General features: G+C 42.7%; 1 protein-coding gene across 8 annotated transcripts in view; it reads left to right on the forward strand.

The window, feature by feature from the left end:
• The window catches only part of TRAPPC9 (trafficking protein particle complex 9), a 1198476-nt gene that overhangs the window by 94882 nt on the left and 1076947 nt on the right, over nucleotides 1–26647 (forward strand). For all 8 annotated transcript variants that reach the window (XM_033933661.1, XM_033933662.1, XM_033933667.1 and 5 more), the window contains one exon: nucleotides 6632–6775. In XM_033933661.1, the coding sequence (XP_033789552.1) occupies nucleotides 6632–6775 (144 nt within the window). The remainder of the gene's footprint in view (nucleotides 1–6631; nucleotides 6776–26647) is intronic.

Genomic DNA, 26647 nt, shown 5'->3' on the forward strand with positions numbered 1-26647 from the left:
TGGGATTGATGGATTGTCAAGGAGCAAAAGGGGCACTCAGGGAGGATAATGCTGTTAGTGAAGAGACTGACTAAATTCTTTGCTTCGGTTTTGACGTAAGAGATCTACCTGAATACTCAAAACAAAAAAAGGGAAAACAAGCCTTAAACTATACATAGATATACAAAAATGTTTGTTTACTACTAAATTTTATACAAGGGTCATTTCATAAATAATGCACACTATTTTTTTAAAAAATTTACGTTTCTTTTTTCCAAGTATTTCTTTACAATCCTTCAATATAGTCTCCCTGCTTTGCAGTGATTGAGTCCCTACATCCGGGAAGCTTCATTATTCCATCCAAGACACCGTTTTAGTTCAGTTGCCAAATGGCTCGGGTACCCACGGAAGAAAGCTCTTCCAGAGTTGCAAAACGATGTCCACGCGTAGGTTGTTTCAACTTTGGAAAAAGGTCAAAATCTGGTGGTCTCATGTCTGGACTGTCGGGAGCATGAGGTAACACCTCCCAGCCATATTCGCGTAGTTTTTCAATGACATTCCGTTGTCATAAAGAATAAGTGGCCCAGCCAAGAGCAACTGAGGTTGGGTTTTGTGCATTTTTTTCAAAAAATCACAATAATACACTGCTATGACACTTCTTCCACATGGAACTTTGTCTATGATGATGATGCCTTCATGATCATAAACAAAAATCATTATTTGTTTGACTTTGATTGATCTTATCAAAATTTTTTTGGCTGTGTGGAGATGGAGCTCTCCACTCGTCATTGGAAAAACTACGCAAATATCAAACGATAGATTGGTTTGTATAGGCTCTGGATTTATTCAAATGATTCAAACCTTGTATAGTTCCCCCTCAGCCAGGCTATATATATATATATATTTTTTTTTTTTTTAATATCTTTATTAGCAATTGCAAAGGGAACATACAACCAGGAGTGGGGAAAACAGAGAAAAGCTGAACAGCCAGGGAAATCAACAAGTGAAAATCATGGCAACAAATAAGTCATAGTACAGAAACCCTTCAGTTGGATGCCCAACACAATTGACATAAACACACACTTTAACCTTTACTGCAGCAACAGGACATCACGGAGAACTCAATTGTTCGCCTTCCCTTCGCCTAAACACTGTCCTCTCAAAAGATTCCTTGATAGAACTTTTGCCTTCCAAGCAGCCAAGTCGAACCCATGGCTAGCACAGATGATACTCGAGGCCCCCACTTACCTATCATTCAGAAAACTACTAAAAACGTACCTTTTCAGCAAACACGACCCTTAATAATCCATTCACCTCACATGACACTTACCCCACCCCTGCCCCCTTCCGCCTTCACCAGTCCCTCCCTCCCCCACTCTCTACCTCCCCTACCTAGCTAGATCAATCCTGCAATTTCTGTAATATTGTTGTAAACCTGCACTCTTTGCAGACAGTTAAGAATCGCTGTAATTTCACGGCTGACTGCGGCAAATCACTGTAATTTATCGTAATTCAGCCTGCAATTTGCTGTTAAAAATACTGTTAAAAATACTTCTAATTATGCTGTAAATCTGCTTCTAATTTTGTAAACCTACTTCTAATTTTGTTGTAAATCTGCTATTCAATGCAGATCATTTGCTAATTGATGTAAACCGCCTAGAACTCTCTGGGTATGGCGGTATATAAGAATAAAGAATAATAATAATAATAATAATAATAATTTTTAAGTACCATTAAACCCCCAGACAAGCACACGCAGACCCCAAACACCCGGCCATAAGTCACAACAAGCATGCACCAATCACCCCACAGTCATACTCCCCAACTGATTCAGGGCCAGAGGCTGAGGACCCCATTCTCTGACTCCTCTGGAAGTGGTTGCCGCTCCTTTCTTTTTGCTCCCTTGAGAGGCTATATATTAATAATACTTTTTGGAGCGTTTTTGTCTGAAGAGGGGAGTTAGCCAAGGATGTCCCTTATCTCCTTTGCTTTTTGAGATTGTTCTGGAACCCTTGTTGTTGGCTATACAACAGGCAAAGGAGATATAGTGGATTCTTTATGCAGGTCGGGAATATAAGATTTCTGCTTATGCAAATGATATCTTGCTTCATCTGAAAAATCCTGAATCTACCATTCTGCATTTACTGGATTTGATTGATAGATTTGGTAAATTTTCTGGATGCAAAATAAATTGGAGCAAATCGGAGGTTGTTCTGTTAAATGTGCACTGTGTAAAAGGTTTATTTGATCCATTCCCATTCCTTTGGAAGGAAGAGGGTTTAAAATACTTAGGCATTATGATTCAAAATACATTGGATGACACAATGACAATGACAGTAAATGAAAAATCTTTTTGCTGAAAGTCAAAGAAATGTGTGAGCTTTGGAACCCATTACATCTTTCTTGGTGGGGGAGAGTCCAAACTATTAAAATGATGATTTTGCCTGTAGTTTGCTACCAAATGAGTATGTTGCCGGTTTATTTTCAGGGGTCCTTTTATAAGAAATTGAATGGAATTCTCACTAAATTTATTTGGTTGGGTAAAATTGCCAGAATTGCTTTAGTATCTTTGCAAAAACCAATTGCGGCGGGTGGGGTAAATTTTCCAAATTTCTTTAGATACCATCAAGCTTTTATAATGCAGCAGGGTATGTATTGGATCCTTCCTGAAGTCTTGGAGCATCTTCCGGACTGGCTTTACTTAGAATGGCAACTTATGTCCCCATTACGGTTATGTCATATATTGAGTATCAAGTTACCCAGAATTTATAAGGACAATAGCATTCTTTCTGCCACCTGGAAAACCTTAAAATTTCTTGATAATTTAACATCTATATCAGTACAACAATCCACATGTCAATCCTTGTGGTTGAACTCCAAGATTCAAATTGGCAAGTCTAAGATCCTCTGGAAGCAATGGCTGCAGGCAGGTATACAGTACGTACTTTAGATGATGTGTTATCAAATGGGAAAATGCTTGACTTTTCACAACTGCAACAATCATTTGGTTTCACAAAGTCCTCAAGCATATAAGTGGTTGCAGTTGAAGCAGGCCATTCAGAAGGGGTTCCTTGATTGGTGCAACTTAAAAAATCAGTATAGTTTGCCGGGTCTATGCTTCCAGACAGATTTGCTAGGGCATCAGGCAGCCAAGTGGTATAAATTAATATCTGAATAAAAAACCTAAAACATTTGGAGCATTGAGATAAAGCAACAAATTTCTGCTACTCAATGGCCACGGATTTGGACTTGGAGGATGAGATGTAGAGCATCAGCATCTATGAGACAAACCTGTTTTTTTTTTTTTTTTTGTTACATAGAACTTTCTGGACCCCTGTTCGTTTGCAAAAGTTAGATAGTTCTAAGTGTAATAGATGCTGGCACTGTCATCTTGAAATAGGGACACTGGGTTGTTCTATTGTCCTTTGATACGCAACTTTTGGAAATCTATATGGGGACATATTAATTTGATTCTGGAGACTGCGGTTCTACTGTCATATGAAGCGGTAATCTATGGGACATTGTTATCTTCTACACCTCCAATAGATAGACATAAAAGCAGATTACTTGGTATAATAACTGGGGTAGCCATGCAAATGGTCACTAAAAATTGGAAGAATTTTGACAGATTAAATTTCACTTTTTGGGTAATAATAAGTTGCTTAAACTGACGTGGGGGTCCATTGACCACTTTTATTAATTTTAATTAAATGGTTTATTCCCCCGTTATCGGTTTGATTTGCACATCCAGGGAAGGGGGGTGGGTAGGAGGAAGAGGGATATTATATTAAGATTTGTTTATTAATTACATGTATGTACTGTTGTATGGTTTAATTGAATATTTTGGAATTAGGGTGGGTGGAAGAGGGAAGAAAATGATTTTTTCAGGTATTTATTGATGGATGTAAGTGCTGTTTTCAAATTAATTGTATGTATTCCTTTATGCACTGTGTTTAGACTGGAAAATGAATAAAGATATATATATAAAAAAGGAAAAACTATGCAAATACTGCTGGGAGGTGTTGCCTCATGCTTCCTACAGTCCAGACATGAGTCTACCAGACTTTGACCTTTTTCCAAAGTTGAAACAACCTATGCGTGGACATCATTTTGCATTTCTGGAAGAGTTTTCTTCCGCCGGTACCCAAGCCATTTCCCAGAACTCCTGCAAGTGAGCCGCTAAGCCATTAAGCAGTTATCAGGGGGACCATCATAACACTCCTACTTCCCCTATGGTTAAAGTACCTATATTGAAATTAAAGCTGGGCACTTATCTGAATAACAGCAGGCTTGCAAACCTCCTCAGCTTGGAGTTCTGGTCAATACTCGAAGCGGCTCAGCAGGAGCCTGAGGGGAAGTTTTGAATTTGGTGAATGAAACACAGGGTGCGGTATTATTATTAAAGAAGACTTCCTGCTGGCCCAGAAATATCAAAGAAAAAACAATTTAATTTAATAATGAATTTATAAGGCATGTAACTAATGGGCAGACTGGATGGACTGTTCAGATTTTTATCTGCTGTCATTTACTATGTTACCTCATGCTTCTGAGGAAATTAGAAAGACATGGGATAGGATTAAGAACTGGCTGAAAGATAGAAAACAAAGAGTAGGTTTCAATGATCAATATTCTCAATGGAGAAGGGTAAATAGTGGGGTTCAAGCACAGCAAACTAAAGCAGGTGGAGAGATTGTACAAAACAACTCTCCTATTAAAAAAATGAAAGGAATACATCACCAATTTACATTTATTTTTAAATAAAGTAGGAAAAGCCTCAGATCCCCATCTGCTGCCTGATATTCTCATGCAAAACAGACTTGAAAGGGAAAATACCTCATTGGTTGAAAAACCTCCTTCCTTACACACATTTAGGGCCTGATTCTGCAAACGTACATCCCGAAGGTAGGCGGCGATAGGTGTCCTACCGCCGTCTCACAGCCAATCGGCACATACGTTTTTTCTTTAAAAAAAAAAAGTGGAAGGATACCTAAATTGGAGGCATATGTCTCATACCTATGGAGATGCGTAGAGCCGTTTACAGATGCCCATGGTATGGACATAGTTTCTTCAGAAGTGACCTTGAGAGTCGGTAAGCATCTCTGTGCGTCTTTGTAGGCATGAGACAGACACCTTAAATGTAGGCTTCTAAAATACATTTAAGGTGTCTGTGAGAAAACTACATGTGATTCTCCATAGGACACTGATGCGTGATTGACATGTGATCAGCGGCCACCTATAGAGACTAGGCCCCTTAGGGCCGGATTCTGTATAGGATGCCCAGTCTCAGCAGCCGCCTAAGCGGCTTTTGAGAATCGCACTTAGGCGTCCTATATAGAATCACATCTGTCCGCCTAACCCTGCTTAACCACCCTGATTCTCTAACCGGCGTCCATGTCACAGGCGCCAGATAGAGCACAGCAAGGGAATCTCCCTGCCACGATCAGCTCAGTAGCCATGGCAGGAGACCCCCCCAACCGTGAAGTCGCTGGCAGGATGGATGCCAAGTCCCTCATGCTGGAGCCACTGAAGCCCCTCTCCCCCGAATATCTTTTGCAGGAGGAATGTCCAGAACCCCACCCCACCAAAGATCACTGGCAGGAGGGATGTACACCAAAACTCCCGAAAATCCTACTCTACTGCCATATAGGTGCCACCTGCAGCTATAATGGCTATTGGGGTTGTAGACAGGTGGGTATAGTATGTTTTGGGGGACTCACCATAACTTATAAGGGGGTTCTGGTAAGATGTTTATGTGGCACCCTTTTTGCGAATTTCACAGCAGTGCCCTATAAGGTGCCCCACTGCTCTGTTGCCATGTGTGGGTTGCCAGTCCATCACAATACTGGCCCCTCCCATGTCCAAATGGTTTTGTTCTGGGTGTTTAGGACTTGGATGAATTTTTGGTTGAAAATGTGGTATAAAGATAGATGTACTGGCAGCCTGGATGATGAATGGCCTGGACGTCCAGATAGAGGATTTAAAAATAAAATCTAGACATATTTTTCAAAAATGGACATTTCCCCCCTGCCGACTTTGGACGTCTAGCACTATACGTCCGAATTGGACTTAGACATATCTTTTGATTGTGCCCCTCCGTGTGTTCAAATAAAGATAATACCCAAGATAAATTTGAGTAGATCTGCTAGACTATTGATTGATAGTTTTTATATTAATTGTTTTTTAATTTTGTGTACTGTCACCATGAATTTCAAGTAACAGGTGTGGCTCTGAAAATATTTTGGGAAAAAAAGTGGGGAATAGAGAACAGATAAGAAAAATATATTAGTTGTGCTGTCCTGGCAACAATGTGAGCTGAATAGTCAAGAAGGTCTGACTTACTGTACCATCATTGTGGATCTCTGCAGAATATTTGTTCTTAACTCCCTTTGTGGGCTAGAATAGGGAAAGAGATGTACTTCTGGAGTGCTTTGGGTATAAATTTATTATTATTACTAGAGTATTAATCTAGGTTGTATTATTTGTAATATGGAGCAATGACAGAGGCCATCTCCTCTAGGGCACTTTTAACCTTCTGATAACCCAAATATGTGAGAAACTGAGGTAACTTTGAAATTGGGTTTCCCACTTTACAGTGTTGCGTTCTACCTAACCATCATCTTTTTAACAGATTGGTCATGTCTTGTCTTTGTAGGAACTCATAAAGGATGGGCTGCTGTACAGATGCGTTTACTTCATGAATTAGTATATGCCTCCAGACGAATGGGGAACCCAGCTCTTTCTGTTCGACATCTATCCTTTCTTCTGCAGACCATGTTGGATTTTCTGTCAGATCAGGGTAAGTGGATACAAATCTGCTACATTAAAGACAAACACTGAAATCTAAGAACCAGTAAATGCTAGTGGAGTATTTATTTATTTATTTGCTCAATTATTTTGCCCGTCCTCCCAAAGGAGCCCTGAACGGGTTACAAAGTACATCCACAATATAATTGAGACAGGACAGAGATGACATAATTTACAATATAGACATGACAATAAAATATACATTAAGCAGCATCAGGTGAGAGTTAGTTGGCGTAGGTGCGTTGACTCTGATGGCATTTCTGGGTGCATGTTCTTAAGGCGCTAGGTTTGTAAAGAAGAAAGTTTTCACGGCCTTCCTGAAGCTCCAAAGTCCATCTAGTGTTCTAACAGATGGGGGGATGGTGTGCCATAGCTTGTGTGTGAAATGTGAGTAGGAGCGTTTGCGGGCTGTTTCGGTTTTGAGGGAGCGATCAGGAGGTATGGTCAGTCATTTTTCTCCTTGGGACCTCAGTGGTCACTTTGGGAAGTAGATTTGTAGTTTAATTGTCATGTAGTGTGGAATCGTTTCGTGGAATGTTTTGAAAGCGAGCATCAGGGCCTTGAAGGCGCAGCGTTAACATCCTTCAGATTCTGGGTTCCAATCTGTTAAAACTCACCTTCTAGAAACTGATGAGAGAGTATAACAATTGTGAAGCTTTAGCCTATAGCAGAGGGATCTTCTTGAGTCTTCATTGTTGTCCTTCCAGCTCTAACAGGATGGAACTGGTGAGATGTAAAAGTGCCTTTCCTCTTATTCATGCTTCTAAAAAATCTAACCACAGTCCCTTAAAAGAACCAAAAGACAAATAGGTGGATTGCAGTGTGTTCTGAACAACACCTTCAAAAGAGATTAGTTCCTTGGGATGTATACATAGTAACATAGTAGATGACGGCAGATAAAGACCTAAATGGTCCATGTCCAACCCTACCCACTCTTTAAATTACTGATTTAATTAAAATTTTCCTTCTTCTTAGCTATTGCTGGGCCAGAACCTGAAGCTCTGCTCAGTACTATGCTTAGGTTCCATCTACTGAAGTCTCCATCAAAGCTCACTCCAGCCCATCTAAACCATCCCAGCCATCGAAGCCCACCTCAGCCCATCCTCAGCCAAACGGCCATATACGGACATAGACCGTGCAAGTCTGCCCAACACTGGCCTTAATTTTTTCTGATTCGAGATTCTCTGTGTTCATCCCACGCTTTTTTGAACTCTGTCACCGTTTTCCTCTCCACCACCTGCCTTGGGAGCGCATTTCAGGCATCCACCACCCTCTTCATAAAGAAGAATTTCCTTACATTGTTCTTGAGTTTACCACTCCTCAACCTCAAATTATGTCCTCTGGTTTTACCATTTTCCTTTCTCTAGAAAAGATTTTGTTCTACGTTAATACCTTTTAAGTATTTGAACGTCTGAATCATATCTCCCCTGTCTCTCCTTTCCTCTAGGGTATACATATTCAGGGATTCCAGTCTCTCCTCATATCTCTTTTGGTGCAAACCTTTCACCATTTTCGTTGTCCTCCTCTGGACCTCTTCAAGCCTTCTTATGTCCTTCGCCAGATATGGTCTTCAAAATTAAACACAATACTCCAAGTGGGGCCTCACCAACGACCTGTACAGGGGCATCAACATCTTCTTTCTTCTACTGGTTACGCCTCTCTTTATGCAGCAGCCACCGCCTTGTCACACTGTTTCTTCGCCTTAAGATCTATGGACACTATCGCCCCAGGATCCCTCTCCCCATCTGTGCATATAAGCCTCCCATATGGTCCAAGCGATTTATCACTTTTTAACTTGTTGATTTGGCTTAGTACATCTTCCAGATTCACCGAGATTTCTTTCAGTTCCTCCACATCATCACCCTTGAAAACCATTTCCGGTTCAGGTAGATCTCTTATATCTTCTTCCGTAAAGACCGAAGCAAAGAATTCATTCGGTCTCTCCACTATGGCTTTATCCTCCCTGAGCATCCCTTTTGCTCCTTGATCATCTAATAGTCCCACAGATTCCCTCACAGGTTTTCTGCTTCTGATGTACCTAAAAAAATTATGAGTTTTTGCCTCTTTTCAAGTTTCTCTTCATATTCTTTCTTAGCTTTCTTTATCATTGCTTTGCATCTAATTAACCAGTGCTTGTGTCTCTTCTTATTTTTCTATTCTTTAAAGGGTGTTTTTTGGCTCTAATAGCCTCTTTCACTTCACCTTTTAACCATGCTGGCTCTCGTTTCCTCTTCTTTCCACCTTTGCTGATATGTGGAATACATCTGGTATGGGCTTCTAACAATGGCATTTTAAAATAACATACTATGCAAGGGAATATATATATATCAAACACTTTCATTAGTCACCATATGTTATCTCTAAGCTCAGTCACATTCAATAAACTTTATTATCAGCTGGTGCTAATAGTGAACACTTAGACCCACAACTTTCATCCCAGTGACTGTGAACAACAATGACGGTCTCTTTCACAGCTACTCCGTGAATTTTTTCACTGGGATGAAAGTTGTGGGTCTGAGTGTTCACTATTAGCATCATCAGCTGATAATAAAGTTTATTGAATGTGATTGAGCTTAGAGATAACATAAGGTGACTAATGAAAGTGTTTTAATTTTTAAATAACATCCACACCTGGGTTACAGTCCTAACCTTTGCAACTGATCTTTTTAGCTTCTTTTTAACCATTTTCCTCATTTTATCACAGTCGCCCTTTCAAAAATTAAACGCTGAATACTGGCTTTAAACCAACACATTTGTAAAAGTCTTGTTTGTCATATTCTGTGCATGTTATTGATGTAATGCCGCCTAGATATAGGCGGTTGATAAATCTTTTAAATAAATAGATTTATTTTGCGACGTCAATCCTGGTATCAGCTCAAATTTGATCACTGTTATGATCACTGTTTCCCAGCGGACCCAACACAGTTAACTGCCTTGCATTCCACTAAGGACCAAATCTAAAATAGCTCCTCCTCTTGTCGGTTCCTGGACCAATTGCTCCAAGAAGCAGTCATTTTTGATATCTAGGAATTTTACCTCCCTAGCACTCCCTGATATAACATTTAACCAGGTCAATGTTGGGGTAATTGAAATCACGCCAAATCACGTTGGAAACAAGTAAGGTCACAATACCAATTTTAAAACTACTACTCACTTCCGGCTCACCACACAATTGTTTCCCACGTATTCACCTTTATAGGACCCCCAGGGACCCCTGAAGAAGACTTTTTGTCGAAATGCGGACCGTGTTGGGTCCTGTATCCCTAGCGGACTAGGTCCTTTAAGGCTCTTATGTGGATGATTTACTTTTATGTGGATGATTTCAGTGTACCTTTGGAACTTTGACACTTTAAATAAAGTCCATTTTACAACTGCTTTTTGATTATACTCGTCGGCGGCTAGACGGCTGGAGGTTTTTTCCCCTATCGGTGCATGGTCGCATTCATCTTTTCAATATGGTTATTTTCCCAAAGTGGCTGTATGTTCTGCAGTTGTTGCCCATTCGTTTGTTGAGGAAGGACATTCGGGAGCTTCATCGACTTCTATCTAGGTTCTTTTGGAATGGGAAGAAGCCGCGGATGCAGTTTCAATTTTTGATAGGGTCTTGGTTGAGGGGCGGCATGGGTGTTCCCGATCTGCAGACTTATAATCAGGCTTGCCTCCTCCGTTATCTTGGTGATTGGATTTTGGAACAAGATGTGTATACGTGCTGGGATTATGAACGGGCGTACTATCATCCTTGGCAGTTATCTTCTTTACTGCATGCGCCTCGATCGGCTCTTCCTTCTTCGCTGCGCTCTAGTTTTTTGTTGTGCTCTTTGCGGGATACTTGGAAGATGTTGGTGCTGCGCCTGGGAGACAAGCCGGGGGTGTTTGATCAGTTGCCTTTGCAAGGGAACCTTCAATTCTTGCCCGGCCGCTCTTCAGCTTCCTTTCGACGCTGGGCCCAGCTTGGTTTGACTATTTTGGAACATGTACTGACCGGGGATGGGACTCTCCTTTCTTGGCCGGCATTTCTGCTTCGGCACGGGATTTGTGCCACGGATTTTTTTGCCTATATGCAATTGGACCATTATATTCGTTTCTTGAGGACGGAGGGCCTGCGGCTTGGTTTAGGTGCTAGGCTTCGCTCCTTTTTTGCTGGTTTTGATGAGGGAGGGCTTTCTGTTTCGGCGCTCCATAAGGCACTTTGCTTGCTGTCCCAGCCTCGCTCTTTGGCACTCTTGTGCGCTCGTTGGGCCCCGGACTTGGGTCTTCTCCCGACCGATTTGGATGTGGGGGTCCTTATTCGTCGGATCCCGACTCTTTCTGTTTCCGCTGACCTTAGGGAGTGCCAGTTTCGGGTGCTCCATAGGGCGTACTTCACGAGGGTCCAACTGTTTCATTCTGGTTTGGCTGACTCGGACCTTTGTGAGAAATGTGCAGCTTCCCCGAAGTCCTTTTTCCACGCCTTTTGGGGGTGTCCGGTAGTTAAGTCTTTCTGGAGGCGGGTAGTCCGTTATTTGGAGGCTGTGTTGGGCTGTTCCATCCCGCTTACTCCGGTGGGGTTTCTCTTAGATAAATTTGAGGCTTTTCGTTTGCCGCCTGGAGTCGGCAATTTATTCTTGCGGAAGGCGGGCTTGGTGGCTAAAAAGGTCATATTGACTGAGTGGGTGTCAGCAGATCCTCCCGCGTATTGGGCATGGCGCAATAGGCTGCATGCTTTAATGTTACTTGAGAGGAGTCAGGTGCGTGGTTCCTTGCGACAGAAAAATTTTTTTCTGCGTGTCTGGAGGCCCTATATTTATTCACTGTCCCCAAGAAGTCGGAGCTTAATTATTAATAGGTTGCGGATTTGAGCTGTTCTAGGCGGTGGGTGTGTGGACCCGTGGGTGCCTCTCCCCGGCCATGGTTGTTATTTTATAATTTTTTTTTTTTTTTTTTTTTTTGTTTCTGTTTTTACGTGTTTTAATGGGAGTGGATGTAGGGGGGCTAGTGTTCCTCTCAGGGCTCATCAGAGTACAGAGCTCTGTCTGCATGATGTTTTGGACTTTGGTGCTTGGGCCTCCCCAGTAGCACTGGGTTGGGATGCTGCTGGTTCTGGGTTGGCATTTTCGTGCTTCTTCCTTCTGCTGCTTGGATGGTTTTGGTTGGGGGTGGGTTGGGGAGGAGTGGGGTTTGGGGTGGGTGGGTGTTGGGGGATTTGTTACTCTTTTCACATGCTTGTATTTTTGCAGTGTTCTTTTTGCTTCAATAAAAATTGCTTTACACTAAATAAAGTCCATTTAGGAACATCGTCACTCCACAGAGTTTTTTTTTTTTTTTTTTACTGACTAGGGAACACCATATTGCCTGCCTCTTCGTTGTAAACAAGATTTGTAACAGAACCCCAAGCCCCACAATAAAAAGTATGGGAGAAAAAAAGCCTTAGATAGGCTTCATGGGCCTAAAAAACTCCCGACCATTATTTGTGAAAGGCTAGTCTTAAACAATGTTGTAATTTCCAAGTAAATAAAGTTCTGTAAAAATAGCTCCCTACAGAACAAACTTCCTGCCAAACTGCATGGCAGCTGATATGAATAAGATCTAATGTCACTTAGCTTTATGTTGACGGCTGGCCACTTTCTGTTCAAAATATGACAGTGCTCTCCCGCGGCGTATTTTTCATCCACTTTCCTTCAGACTCCAAGTCTAAATGCAGGGATCAAACAGGGTCATCATCCCTGTTTCACCAACATGGCTTCTTCAGGAATCTTTCGCATCAAAAACACCGGCTCCCATAACAAACTGCAAATTTTATTGAGTGACAAAAACTCATTAATTCCGTCGAGAAGAAGTTTGTCCTGGAACTTCTGTCTCTGCCTCTGTGCCGGGCTACAACCAGAGCAAGTGCACAGCCCTTGAAGCATGGTGATTGGCGAAAGAAACTTTTGCAGCAAGTACAACGCGGGATATTCGAGATGAAATCAGTGACTCCACAGAGATTGAATGCACATATAGAATGGTCTGCTTTCTTTTAAACCCGGGAATTTTTGCAGTTTCAACATCAGAAGCAAGAAGGAGGATTGACATCAGTAACAATGCCGTGATTGTTTGTAACCCCTCCAATTTGATCTACTCTGTTCTTGTGATATAATTTGTACCCAGGTAATACGGTGTCCCATTGATTGTTCTCCTTCCACCAGGTCTCTGCGATGCCTATTATATCTACCTCATTATTCAGTGCTATATACTCTAATCTAATTCTCCTATTTTATTTTTCAGACCTCTTGTATTTGTATACAGACACGTCAAATTGTGTTTTTTCCTTGTAACTACAGGCTGCTGAGAAGACAGGGAGATTCTGAGTCTTTTATTCTGCCTTCCTCTTAAACCCTAACCTCTCTACTAGGACTCCCTAAATATCCTGTTTCAATAATATCCTTCAAAGATACCTCACACTGAACCACCAAAAATAAATATAATTTTAATACTCTTTTAAAAGTATTCAAATCTCTATGCTGTCTTATATATAACAAGTGTTTAAGCCTGTTACATTAATGGGTGCTAGAGTAGATGTGTCTGTCTGTCTTTCTTTCTCTCTCTCTCTCTCCTTTTCCGCTGTCTGTCTTTCTTTCTGTCTCTCTCCTTGGCCGCTTTCTATACTCAGGTCTAACAATTGTCCCTTTCTATTCCCTCTCTTCTTCCTTCCTGTGTTCTTAGTGCCCCCAGTGCCTCCTTCCTATGTTCTTAGTGCCTCCTTCCCATGTCCTTAATGCCTCCTTCCCATGTCCTTAGTTTCCCCAGTGCCTCCTTCCCATGTCCTTAGTGCCCCAGTGCCTCCTTCCTATGTCCTTAGTGCACCTTCCCATGTCCTTAGTGTCCTCAGTGCCCCTTCCCATGTCCTTAGTGCCCTCAGTGCTCCTTCCTATGTCCCCCCTCATTGCCTTCCAGCCTTTGTCCCACCCCCTCCCCCGAAGCTGGCCAGCCTACCTCCCTCCCTGCCTTCTGCCCTTTAAATATCTATGGACTTTGGAGCCGTTACCGCAGCGGCCTGCGCTAAACGGCTTCGTAAAAGAGGCCCTACGTTTTTAAATAAATGAATGGTCTCCATAATCTCAACAGTATACATTTAGACTGTCTGTATAGTCATGACTTGATGAGCTCAATACCTCTCTTGTGAAATCAAAGCAATCCCTCCCCATTTTTTTTTCTTCTACCCATCCAAATTTGTTGGAAAATCAAATATCCTGCAGTAATTGTCATAACTGAGAAGTAATGATTGCGTCATGAACTGTTAACCATGTTTCAGTAACGCATAAAGTAATTTCAGACAGTGACTGTTGTCTGGCCTGTTTCATCTATTTAGCATCCTTCGTCACAGTTTCTGCATTGGATAATATATGCTGCGTGAGTAGATCCTTCTCTGAGGCTGAATATCTTTCCCGTGTGATTACCTGTGGGATCCTCTGCTTTGTACTAGCACAATTTGGAGTGTGGTGTATTGTAGCAACTTGTCATTCTATTCTTTCTGAGGTTCTGATAGAAACCATTTTTGCTTCAGATTTAGACAGCTGTCAGAAGGTCAGTACTAGTGGAGCAGGAAATTGCTTTCAGTGTCTCATCCTCCAAGAATAATAGTAGTAGGTCTTTTAAGTGTTTTTCTGAGCTATGAATTTTTTTTCACTGTAAGGCAGGGGTGTCCAACCTGCAGCCCCGTGAAGTATTTTGTGCAGCCCCGGTCGAGGGTGATACAGTGTTTTCCTCTGCTGCCCCCGGGTGTTTACCGTCTTTCCGGCTCCCTCCTCTGTCTTGCTGCAGCGTTTGTGCGGCCCCCAGAAACATTTTTTTTCGGCCAATGCAGCCCAGGGAAGCCAAAAGGTTGGACACCCCTGCTGTAAGGTGTAAGCATGGTGGGGGTGGGGGTGTTTCTTTGTATTTCAGTACATTTGCCTTGGGTGCCGTCTTCATGGAGAAAACTTAGGTTGTAGTCTTTTGGACTAAAGGACTCAGTTCTTTGAGGCGTTTCTCTTTCTGTGTCTCATCAATTTGCTATATCTTTTTGAAGGTGTGAATAAATATATAGATACAGTGGTACCTCGGAATCCGAACGCCCCAGAACTCGAACGCTTTGGAATCCAAACTTTTTTTTGTAGTAAATTTTGCCCCAGAATCCGAATTCTGCTTTGGAATCCGAACGCCCTGCACATTGTATGTGTGTGTTTCAGCCCCAGAATCTGAATGCTGCTTTGGAATATTTGTTAATATTATACCTTAAAATACAGTGTATTTACTGTTAAAATTTGAGTTTGTGGGACCCAGGAACGGATTAATCCAGTTTCTGTTATTTTCAATGGGAAAAATTGTCTTAGAACTCGAACGATTTGGATCTCGAATGGGGTTCTGGAACGGATTAAGTTCGGATTCCAAGGTATCACTGTAAAGATGAGCCTATCTAGATTTTGAGAAATCTTTTGTTAGAGTCCTTCGTGAGAGACTTCAGAGAACATTAAACAGCATTCCCTTTTCCTGCTAGCTACCTTGTTTATCCCTCCTCTCTTCTGGAAATAGCACTGCTTTCCACCGTATATATTGTCACACAGATATTCATTCAGATACGCAGGCTTGCCCATTCACATCTATTCACCAGTGTTGCAGCAACAGAGCAGAGTTCCCCTGATGTGAAGGGTTTGAGCTATTCATCTCAGTTAAGAAAGATTCTTTGCTTTGAAGAATCCATGATGAAACTACATCTTCAGTACTGATTGAACTGAACTTCAGTCCTAAGGTTCAGGTCTCCTTCTGTTGAATGGTGACAATTAGTTTTAACTCTGTTATATCACTGTGCTGAGCATTGTGTGAGACAGAAGAATGACCACAATAATTAAGGGAATGGAACTCCTCTCATTTGAGGAAATGCTATAGAGCAGGGGTGTCAAACTCAGGCCTGCAATGTGGCCCTCTGTCCTTCCCTCCCTCCATCCCAGTCTCTCCTTCAAATAGCAGAGGATCACCGGTGCTGTAGCGATCCTAAGCAGGCTGCCATCGACCGCCGCAGCATGTTCCCTCTGCTGCGATCCCGTACGTCAAAAGAGGGGCGGGACCGCGGCAGAGGAAACGTGCTGTGGAGGTCGACGGCAGCCTGCTTAGGATCGCTACAGCATCAGAGATCCTCTGCAGGCTGTTTGAAGGTGAGACTGCGCTAGAAAGAAGATGCAGGCTTTTGGGGTAGGGCGGCAACAGGCTCTGGTGTAGAAGTACAGGGAGGGAGGAAGGCTGCGGCAGGCCCTGGTGTAGAACTACACGGAGGGAGGGAAGGAGGGGTCCAAACAGATGTGCATATGTCAGACTGAGGGGGGAGGGGAAGAAATAATGGGTCTAAAACAGAGGAGAGGGAGAGAGATGGTAAACAATGGGATGGAGGGAAGGAACAGAAAGGGAAAAAGTTGGACACAAGGGATGGTGTGGAGGGGGGTAGAGATACTGGATAGGAGTGTAGTTGGGAAGAGAAAGGGAGAGATGGTGGACTCTGGGCTGGTGGGGAAGGAGGGAGAGATGCTGGATGAAAGGGTAGTTGAGAAAAGGAGAGCTGGTGGATCTGGGGATGGTGGGGTCCATCACTGCAGCTGCGGGGATGGAGACAAAAAAAAAGGAAAGATGCCAGACCTCCAGGGAAGGGAAGGGAAACAGAAGGGGAGGACAGAGATGGAAGATGGATAGTTAGCACGGAGAAAGAAGAAAACAACAAATGGGCAGGAGACCCTGGCAAGCGAGTTATCAGAAGACAACCAGAGCCATAAACTATTGTTAAGGTAGACTCGGAGAAAGCCATTGCTTATCCCTGGGGATTAGTATCATTGAACCTTTTTGGGATTCTACTAGGTTCTTATGACCTGGCTTTGGCCATTGTTGGAAGCAAGATACAGGGCTAGATGAAACTTTGCTATCCCCTGTATGGCAATTGTTATATGCTTTTGACCCAAGAGACAGGTCACTGCATTAGAAAGCTGATTTGGTTAGTAGCCACCCTGATTCGAACCTCACCGACCTGTCTAAGAACATATCCTCTTGTATAATGAACCTACAATCCTGGGCCCACACTGTGCAAATGAAATTGAATGAGTCCAAAACAAGACTTCTTTGGCTTGGCCCAAAACTAGATCACCTACCCACCTCCATCCCACTACCCTCTGGCTCCTCTCTGCAGCTTGAGTTCTCGAGCAAGGTCTTGGGCATCATCATTGATTCCACATTGTCCTTCAATGACCACCTCCAATCCTTGGTAAAAAAATGCTTTTTCAGCCTTCACATGCTGAGGAAAGTTAGATCCTGCTTCCATCAAAAACATTTTACCCTCCTTGTCCAATCCATCATCCTCTCCAGATTGGACTATTGCAACTCTATCTACTTAAGCCTAATTAAGAAAAACCTCCACAGACTCCAACGGATTCAGAATGCCGCGGCCAAGCTCATCTTCGCTAAAAGTAAATTTGACCATGTCTCCCCGCTCCTGGCCAAGCTCCATTGGCTTCCGATAATCGCCAGGGTCCACTATAAATGCGCCTGTTTAACTTTCAAAATCCTATATGGTATCCTCCCTCCCTTTATCCCTCTTTCTTGGAATTCCTCAAACCCTAATACCACCAGATCCTCCCACAAATTAAAACTATCCTTCCCCTCACTAAAAGGCATTTCCCACACAGGAAAGCTAGGGACCTCCCTTCACTTCAAAATCACTGAGCTCTGGAACAACCTTACCTTCCCTCTTCGGAACTTGAGCTCTCTCCAAGTTTTCCGCAAACATCTGAAAACGTGGCTTTTCTCAAAAAATGTAAGTCTCCCTCCAATTTAGGAATCAAGGAAACTCTTATATCTTGGCATCCCAAGTCCTCTAAATTTTCTTCACACTTCTACCTCTAACCCTCTGTTGTAGTTCCTTCCTATTTCTCCTACTGTAAACCGCATCGAGCTCTACGAACGTGGAGATGATGTGGTATACAAACCTAAGGATTAGATTAGATTAGATTAGATAAAGAGAAATCCAGTTGTTGCACAATATCAATACCTACTGGTAGGAATTGTGATGCTTGTGTAACCTAATTTGAGGTTACAGGGAGGAAGATATAGGAGCAATGTTAGGAAATTCTTCTTCACGGAGAGAGGGTGATAGATGCCTGGAATGCTCTCCCAAGGGAAGCATTGGAGAGGAAAATAGTGATGGAATTAAAAAAAGCATGGGATAAAAATAAAAGATCTCTAATTAGAAAACCAAGGATGTAAATTAAAGAACTAATGTCGGTTTTGGACAGACTTGCATGGTCTGTGTCCCATAAATGGTGATTCGTTGTAGGATGGGCTAGGGTTGGCATCAATGGGAGCTCCACTAATTTGGAACATGAGGATGTTACTGGTCAGACTTTACGGTAGATATCCTGCAAACAACGGTATGGTTGGATAGGCTGGAGTCAGCTTGGACGGCAGCTTCAGTATTTGGATCCTAGGACAATACCAGACTTTACAGTCTATGGCCGAGAAATATCAAAGAAGAGACAAGTTAATTTAATCATGTATTTTTTAATGGGTGTAACTTATGGGCAGACTGGATGGACCATTCAGGTCTTTATTTGCCATCATTTACTATGTTGCTTGCAGTTTTCAAAGAAAGAGCGTGGTCTGTAGATTGCTGCAAGAATGTTGCGGAGATAAGGCTGTTTGCTGCTTAATCATGGAACTCAGCTGTGAACATCCCTGGCATAAATCCTAGTCAGTGGGGTTAGAGCAAAAAAGTCTAAATTGGCTGAAAAGTCAGGAGTGGAAGGTTTGTTTGTGGAGGATTAGTTTCTGCTTCTCTTCTGCTCCCCCTCCTTTCAAAATTACAGTCAGGTAGTGTTTTTGATCTAAAACCCCCGATGGCCTTCCTTTAAGTATGAATGCAGAAAGGTTATGAGAGAGAGAGAGAGAGAGAGAAAAAAAAATATAGTGATTTTTACACTTATTGTCTTTGTTCCCTAACAAAATAAATCACAACAGATGTGAAGAGAATCCGTGGTTTTTTTTTTGTTTTTTTTTTTGTTAAAAGTAGTAATGCTTAAATTAAATTCTAAAATCATATGAATGCATAGATTAATATAGAAATCTAATATGAAAAAAAAAATAAAGTTCTTTACCAGAATATTGAGCTACTCGGGTTTTTGTATTGATCTGGGTAGGGATTTAAACCTAAGATGCTAAGGAATATGAATTAGCAGCATATTTCATTCTGACACATTTTTCCTTAATGTAGCCTGCACTTTTATCCTGTTTTTCAAAGAAAAATGAAACTCAGTGTGTATGGCAGTGAAACATTCATTAAAAATGCATTTTAAATTGGATATAACTGCTTCAGTGCTGCATGTATCATTTTTTGTATAAGTGAGCAAGAGTTATGGGCCTTTCTTTTCTGTTATTTATGTGCCTCAGGCAATTTAAAATTTGATGCTTCAGATAAATTGAAAATACTCTTTTTTATTTACTAGAAATGTGCACTCTTGATCTATACCTTTGTTTTAAAGTTCACTTGTCATGGAAAATTGGGTGTTGTAGGTGAGCATATAGAGTGACATTGTAGAAGGGTGAGCAGCAGATTGGATACATTTGAGGGAGTAAAATTGTGAAGAATGATCTAAGAAAGCCAGCTAGAGGAGAAATCAGGTGCTTGGCAACTCACCTACCATGCAAAGAAATGTAGAATCATTTGTATAAGCAATAAAATCCATAAGTAACATGTGATGAGGATTGGGAGAAGGCAGAAAAGGGTGAGGAATTGCTCTGTGTGTGTGATATCGTCTGATCTAATCTAATCTAATCTAATCCTTAGGTTTGTATACCGCATCATCTCCACGTTCGTAGAGCTCGACGCGGTTTACAGTAGGAGAAATAGGAAGGAACTACAACAGAGGGTTAGAAGTAGAAGTGTGAAGAAAATTTAGAGGACTTGGGATGCCAAGATATAAGAGTTTCCTTGATTCCTAAGTTGGAGGGAGACTTACATTTTTTGAGAAAAGCCAGGTTTTCAGATGTTTGCGGAAAACTTGGAGAGAGCTCAAGTTCCTAAGAGGGGAGGTAAGGTTGTTCCAGAGCTCAGTGATTTTGAAGTGGAGGGAGGTCCCTAGCTTTCCTGTGTGGGAAATGCCTTTTAGCGAGGGAAAGGATAGTTTTAATTTGTGGGAGGATCTGGTGGTATTAGGGTTTGAGGAATTCCAAGAAAGAGGGATAAAGGGAGGGAGGATACCATATAGGATTTTGAAAGTTAAACAGGCGCATTTATAGTGGACCCTGGCGAATATCGGAAGCCAGTGGAGCTTGGCTAGGAGCGGGGAGACATGGTAGGGTGATGTATGAACAGAATAGAAAAGGGAGGTGATGGTGACTCTGTATAAGTCATTGTATGCCATTAATAATGCCTTGTATTATGCATCATAACTAAGGTGACCATATGTCCCGTTTTTGGATCCCCTGTCCTGTTGTCCCCATACACAGCTTCGGGACGCCGAAATGTCCCTTTTTAGGGACAGCGTCCTGAAGCTGTGCGCGGGGACAGTGGGACAGGCGATCGCTTCCTCTCCCTACCTGCCGCACCAAAGCTAGCCTCCCTCCAGCGCCTGAATCAACCGCCCCTCCCGGTCCACCGCTGCTTACCAGCCTCCTTCCAGCACAGATTCAAACCTCCCCCCCCGCCACTGCTGCTTGCCGCCCAGAAGTCTTCTTCCCGATGTCAATTCTGATGTGAGAGAGGCAGCTCTGGGTCAGCCAGGCAGCGATTGGGGAAGCATGGTGGCTTGGCTAGGGTGTGTCGGGAAGCAGGCTGGCTTGGCTTGCAGGGGAAGCAGGGTGGCTTGGCTTGTTGGGGGGGGGAAGCAGGGTGGCTTTGGGGGGGCAGGAAGACAATAAAAAAGAGAAAGAAATGAAAGAAAGGATGCACAATCAGAAGGAAGTGCAACCAGAGAGTCATGAAATCACCAGATAAAGTTAGGAAAAATGATTTTATTTTAAATTTAGTGATCAAAATGTGTCACTTTTGATAATTTATATCTGCTGTCTATATTTTGCACTATATTTAATGGGATCTGGAGGATCCGGGAAGGATGGATCGGGGGTCCTGTCCCGTTTTGAGGAAAAAATAAATGGTCACGTTAATCATAACTGATCCTTGAGGTATTCCACTATTCCATTGAAAGAAAGAAAGTGAGTTCCATTCATTACCACATCTGTTATCTATCAGTCAAACAGTTTCTAATCCAGTTTTGGGTCCTAACTTCAATCTGTTGAGTTTATTTGTAGACATCAGCACACAACCTTGCATCCTGTGGAGTAGCTGATTAGCTCTTAAGCATGCATTTTAATATTCTGATGTCTACCGCAGGAATAAACCTCAGAAACCCTTTTCTAGTGTAATAGGTATGTCTTTCTGAACAGATGGGTAATATTCCCATGCTCGCGAGCTATGCAGAAGGAATCCACTCCAGCTTTTGAATCCCTCCTCGTTCATCAGGGGGCTCTGCTGCCCCCTTCAGTTTTTCCTTTGGAACGCAAGCTGGACGGAGTTTTTCTTATCTGCTCTGTTTATTTCTTTATTTTTTCTAGTTTTTTTCTGTTCCTTTCATAAATTTTCGACGACTTTCAGTGCTTAGAGCATCCGTCCTTGAAGGTTCAGCTCTGCCTGCATGGAGAAGAAGCAGACCGAGGTCTGCAGAAGACAGCCCAAACCCTCTGTGGTACCTGTTGGCCAACATACAGAAACTTTTTTGGAGCTCAGGGTCTGTCCCCTTTATAGCAATGCTCACCTATTGTGTTACAGGGGCTTGAGCGCATGTTGTCAGCCATCCACAGGGGGCTCAGCAGGGTCCCAAAGGGTAGTGAATGGCCTCATGGTGGAGGTGCTGGAGACAAAAAATGTATATGAATTCAAGAAAGCTTGGGATAAGTACATTGGATCGCTAAGGGAGAGGAAGGGACAGTAGATAGCATGGATAGGCAGACTAGATAGGCCATATGGTCTTTATCTGCCTTCATTTCTCTCTGTTTTAATAGTTGGAGATTGTAGAATCTGAGGAAAGAATATTGAATTATTAAGTGAAATAAGTCTAGAAGAGAAATAGTAACATAAAGGATAAATCGGTTGTTTTAGAGCAGAAATAACCTTATCTGATTTATTATTACTGTATTTATAATGGCTGGGTCCAGATGGCAAAAAGTTGTATTATGGGTGCTGAAAAGTTCTCAGCCCAGCCAGCTTCATAAATTCTGAAGCTGAAAAGAGTGTTATTTTATTTTGCAAAGTGCCAATTTGCAGAATTGTAATTCTATGTTTTAACATTGTTTAAGATCATTGATTTAACCATGTCAATGAAAAGTGTGGAACTTCAAGCCATCATGAACCTCCTATTCCTGCAGAAGAAAATTCCAAAGGAAATCCATTAATGTATGATGCAAACATCAAGTGACAAATGCCCAACATATTCCACAGTGAAGAAGTGGTGTACAAACTTTCAGGGTGGAGATTTCAAAACTGAAGATACAACAAGATCTGGGAGGCCTCAAACGGTGTCAACTACTATTACTATTAATTATTTCTAGAATGCTACCAGATGTACACAGCGCTGTACAGAGTCACAAAGGAGATAGTCCCTACCCAAAAGAGCTTACTGTATAAACAGACAAGACAAACAGGATGCTAGAGTGGGGGATACAGTTAGGGGCAATGGTTAATCTGCTGACTAAGGTGATAAACATTGGGCAGTGTGGAGTAGGGTTATGAATTGAGGACTATATCAAAAAGGTGGGTTTTCAGTCTGCTTTTAAACATGGGAAGGGAAGGGGTGTGACAGATTAACTCAGGTAGTTTATTCCAGGTATACAGGACAACTATATGAAAGGAACGAAGTTTGGAATTGTCATTGGAGGAGCTTATCTGAGGAATGGAGTTCTCGGGGAGGCGTATAAGAAGAGGGGAGAGATACCGAGGGGCTGTGGCATGAAACACTTGTAGGTTAGTAATAGGAATTTTAACTGCATTTGGTGGTGGATAGTGAGCCAGTGAAGTAATTTGAGGAGAGGGATAAGGTGAGAATAGCGAGGTTAGATATATCATGCAGCTGAGTTTAGCACTGATTGAAGGGGAGAGAGGCGGTTCAGTGGCAGACCTGTTAGAAGTAAATTGCAGTAGTCTAAGCGTGAGGTTACAAGAGTGTGGACAAGGGTCCGGGTAGTGTGCTCAGAGAGGAAAGGGCAAATCTTGGCAATGTTTTATGGAAGCGACAGACTTTAGCAGTCTGGTGGATGTGCGTACAAAATGAGAGGTCAGAGTCGAAGACGACTCCAAGGTTGTGAGCAGAGGAGACTGGAACAATAATAGTATTATTTACATAGATGGAGAATGGAGGGAGAGGAGTGGAGAATTTAGGAGGAAAGAGGAGCATCTTGGTCATGGACAGTCTTGGACATGTTTAGTTTCAGGTGGCGGCGAGACATCCAGGCAGCAATGTCTGCCAGGCAGGCTGAGATTTTTCTTGGACTTTAGGTGAAATTTTGGGTGTAGAGAGGTAGATATGGGAGTCATCAGCATATAAATGATACTGGAAGCCATGGGAGGAGATCAGGGCACTGAGGGAAGAGGTGTAGAGAGAGAAAAGAGGAGGTCCTATGACAGAACGCTGGGATATGCCGACCGCTAGTGGGATCGCAGCAGAGGAAGACCCACCAATGCATACATTAAAGGTGCGATGGGAGAGATAGGAGGCAAACCAGGAGAGGACAGATTCGTGGAATCCAAGTGAGGATAGCGTATCAAGGAGTAAGTAGTGATTAATGGTATCAAAGACAGCAGACAGGTCATGACGAATGAGGATCGAGTAAAGGCCCTTAGATCTGGCCATGAACAGGTCATTGCAGACTTTGGTGAGAACAATTTCTGTGGAGATGAGGGATGAAAGCCTGATTGTAGAGGATCATAATCTGTCAAGATGAAAAGAAGTCTAGGCAGTGATGAAGAACAGCACTCTTGAGTAGCTTGGATAGGAATTGAAGAAGGGAGGGACAGGGCAATAGTTGGACAGGCAGGTGGGGGTCCAGGAAGAGTTTTTGAGGTGGTTTAACCACCGTATGCTTGAAGGCATTGGGGACAGTTGTAGAGGAAATAGATAGGTTGAGGATATGGCAGATGGGAGGGATAATAGTATGTGAGATGGGGTCAAGTAGAGGGGTCAGAAGGGCATTTAGTAGGCTTGGCTGAGGACAGAAGTTGTACTGTGATTTCAGAGAAGGAAGAAAAGTCAGTGGTAGTTGATGGAGGGTGGAAAGGGTGGAACCGGGTATGGGGAGCTTTCTGAATTGTTTGGGCAAAGGAAGAAAGGGTGGTGTGAGCTTGAAGGTCAGGAGAGTGGATGGTGGATAGGGAAGAATGATGTGACTTTGCATTGAATTCAAAGGTAATCGTGTCATGGAAGTATTCATCCATCGTCTGTGGAGAAAGAGATGACGGGGTCGGAGTGGGGGGGGGGGGGGGGAAGGCGCTTTGAGGAGGGAGTACAGCATGGCAAAGAGTGAGGATTGGGAGTTAGCTAGATGTAGTAGTCTTGCTTGACCATTGTAAGGGCAGAATTAAAGTGAAGGAAGGCAGCATGTGTGCGAGATTTGAGCCAAAGGCGCCCAGAATAGCGGGTACAGGAACATAAGTAGCAGATACTGGGAGTGAGCCTAGGTTGAGGTTTGGTATGCCTAACAGAGCAGGGAACAGGGGGAGCAAGGCTGTCCAGAGCAGAGGAGAGAATAGAGCTGTATGACAAGACAGCCTTGGATAACCTCTCCTTGGAGGCAAGGAGAGGTGAAACTGTGGTTGAGAATGTGGAAAGATCGAGGGCTTGAAGATTTTGAAACCTGTTGGTGATGACTGGGCATGGCTGAGGGTGAGTAATTGTGAAGGTTATCAGATGATCAGAGCTGGGGAGAAAAAGACAAGGTCAAGGCAGTGCCAATACCAGTGAGTGGGGGTTCTGGAGCACAGCTGGAGGTCAAATGAAGAGGTTAAAGCAAGAAACTTAGGGCTCCTTTTATGAAGGCGCGTTAGGGCCTTAACGCACGGAATAGCGCGCGCTAGCCGCTACCACCTCCTCTTGAGGCGGTAGTTTTTCGGCTAGCGCACATTAATCCAGTGCATGCGCTAAAAACACTAGCACACCTTCGTAAAAGGAGCCCTTAGAGGCATAAGTGTCAGAGGGATCATCAGTGTGAATGTTAAAATACTTTTTTTTACAGAAAGGGTGGTAGATGTGTGGAACAGTCTCTCGGTAGAGGTGGTGGAGACAAAAACTGTTTGATTTCAAGAAAGTGTGGGAAAGGGAAGTGGGATCTCTTAAGGAGAGGGGGAGATAGTGGATGCTGTGGGTGGGCAGACTGGATGGGCCATTTGGCCTTTATCTGCAATCATATTTCTATCTTTCTAAGTTGATTTTCTCTAACCTTGGTGCACATATTCTGTAGTTTGAAACTGCAAGGGGATGTGGACGTAGGAGGAGTATGGACAGGTAAGGCACTTACACGCTAGGGACATAGAATGCTATCATTTATGCACCGAAATGACAGCAATTAGACATGAGCATATACACTGAGCCTAGTGTAAGTGCTCCTGCCTAAAGTTAAGTGTGTTGCCACAGACGTACGTGTGTAATTGCCATTATAGAAATCATGTTTAACATACATACTTTAGGTACCTAAATTTAGGAAATAAAACTAAGTGGCTTTTGAGAATTACTCCCTATGTTCATATTAAGTGGATAGTATGAAACCAGTGGTGCGCTTGGGCTAGCTCGCACAAGCTTGTGAGAGCTGTTTTTAAGTTTTTAAGAATTTTGGGAAATGGTTGTTGAACTCCAATTTATCTTTGCTGGCGAGGATGCTGAGCTCCGTCAACTAAATACATATGCTGCCACTGCTCTCTACTGCTTGGTTCTGGCTCTGAGTAGTATGTCGGGACTTCTTGTGTATGCTCTGAAAGCTCAGAATGAACACCCGATTCAAACTTCCAGCTTGATCCAGTAGGGAAAACCATATAAGGAAAATTCTTTCTCGGAACTCAATTGTAAAGTCATTGGTGGTTGATGTTGGATAGGATGACCCCCCTCCCCCCAAACTAATTTTGACTACAGAATTGTACAAAAGTCCTTGTTGTAACTTGTTTGAAACACTCCTACAACTTAGTATAGATGCATGACTGTTGATGGGACCCTGTACTGTGGGTCTTATTGCCCTAATCACAGTTAATGAAAAGTGTAAAGCCACTCTTTTGTGCTGCTCCACGCTCCCGACGGGCTTTAAAGAGCATTCTTCTTGTGGCCAAATACCATGACGAGAGAGTCTTTTGCCCTGGGTCAGTCCGTGAAGGATGAATTCAGTGGAGAGAGCTACCATCACCACAGTCGCTCTACAAATGAGGTTCCTACCTGTTGGAATGTCTCTTACTGACATTGAGGCATGATTCCTGTTGCTCCCCTAAAGCTGAAAGTTTAATGAACTCTCCTTTGACATCATTGATTGGTTCATGCGGACTCATAGCCAGAGGCTTCGGGAGGTCAGAATGAAGAACGTTGCCTGGCGTTGACATCTGGGCCTAGTTTAGGTAAAATAGCTTAAAAAGAGTAATTCTGTAACAGGGTACCTAAGATATGAGGGCAAGCAGGTACTTATTTAAGCCTATTCTATAAATTAAAGTAGGTGCTTTATTATTTTTTTTATAGAAGTGTAAGTACCATAAAATGTGCATATATTGTTGACACAATCACTTTTACCTGCCTGTCAGCAGATTAAATGAACACACACACTGGAGTGTGTGGTACAGTGATTAGAACTCCAGCCTTAGCACCCCATGCTGCTT

Source organism: Geotrypetes seraphini, chromosome 2 (genome assembly GCF_902459505.1).
Source record: "Geotrypetes seraphini chromosome 2, aGeoSer1.1, whole genome shotgun sequence".
Classification (NCBI taxonomy): Eukaryota; Metazoa; Chordata; class Amphibia; order Gymnophiona; family Dermophiidae; genus Geotrypetes; species Geotrypetes seraphini.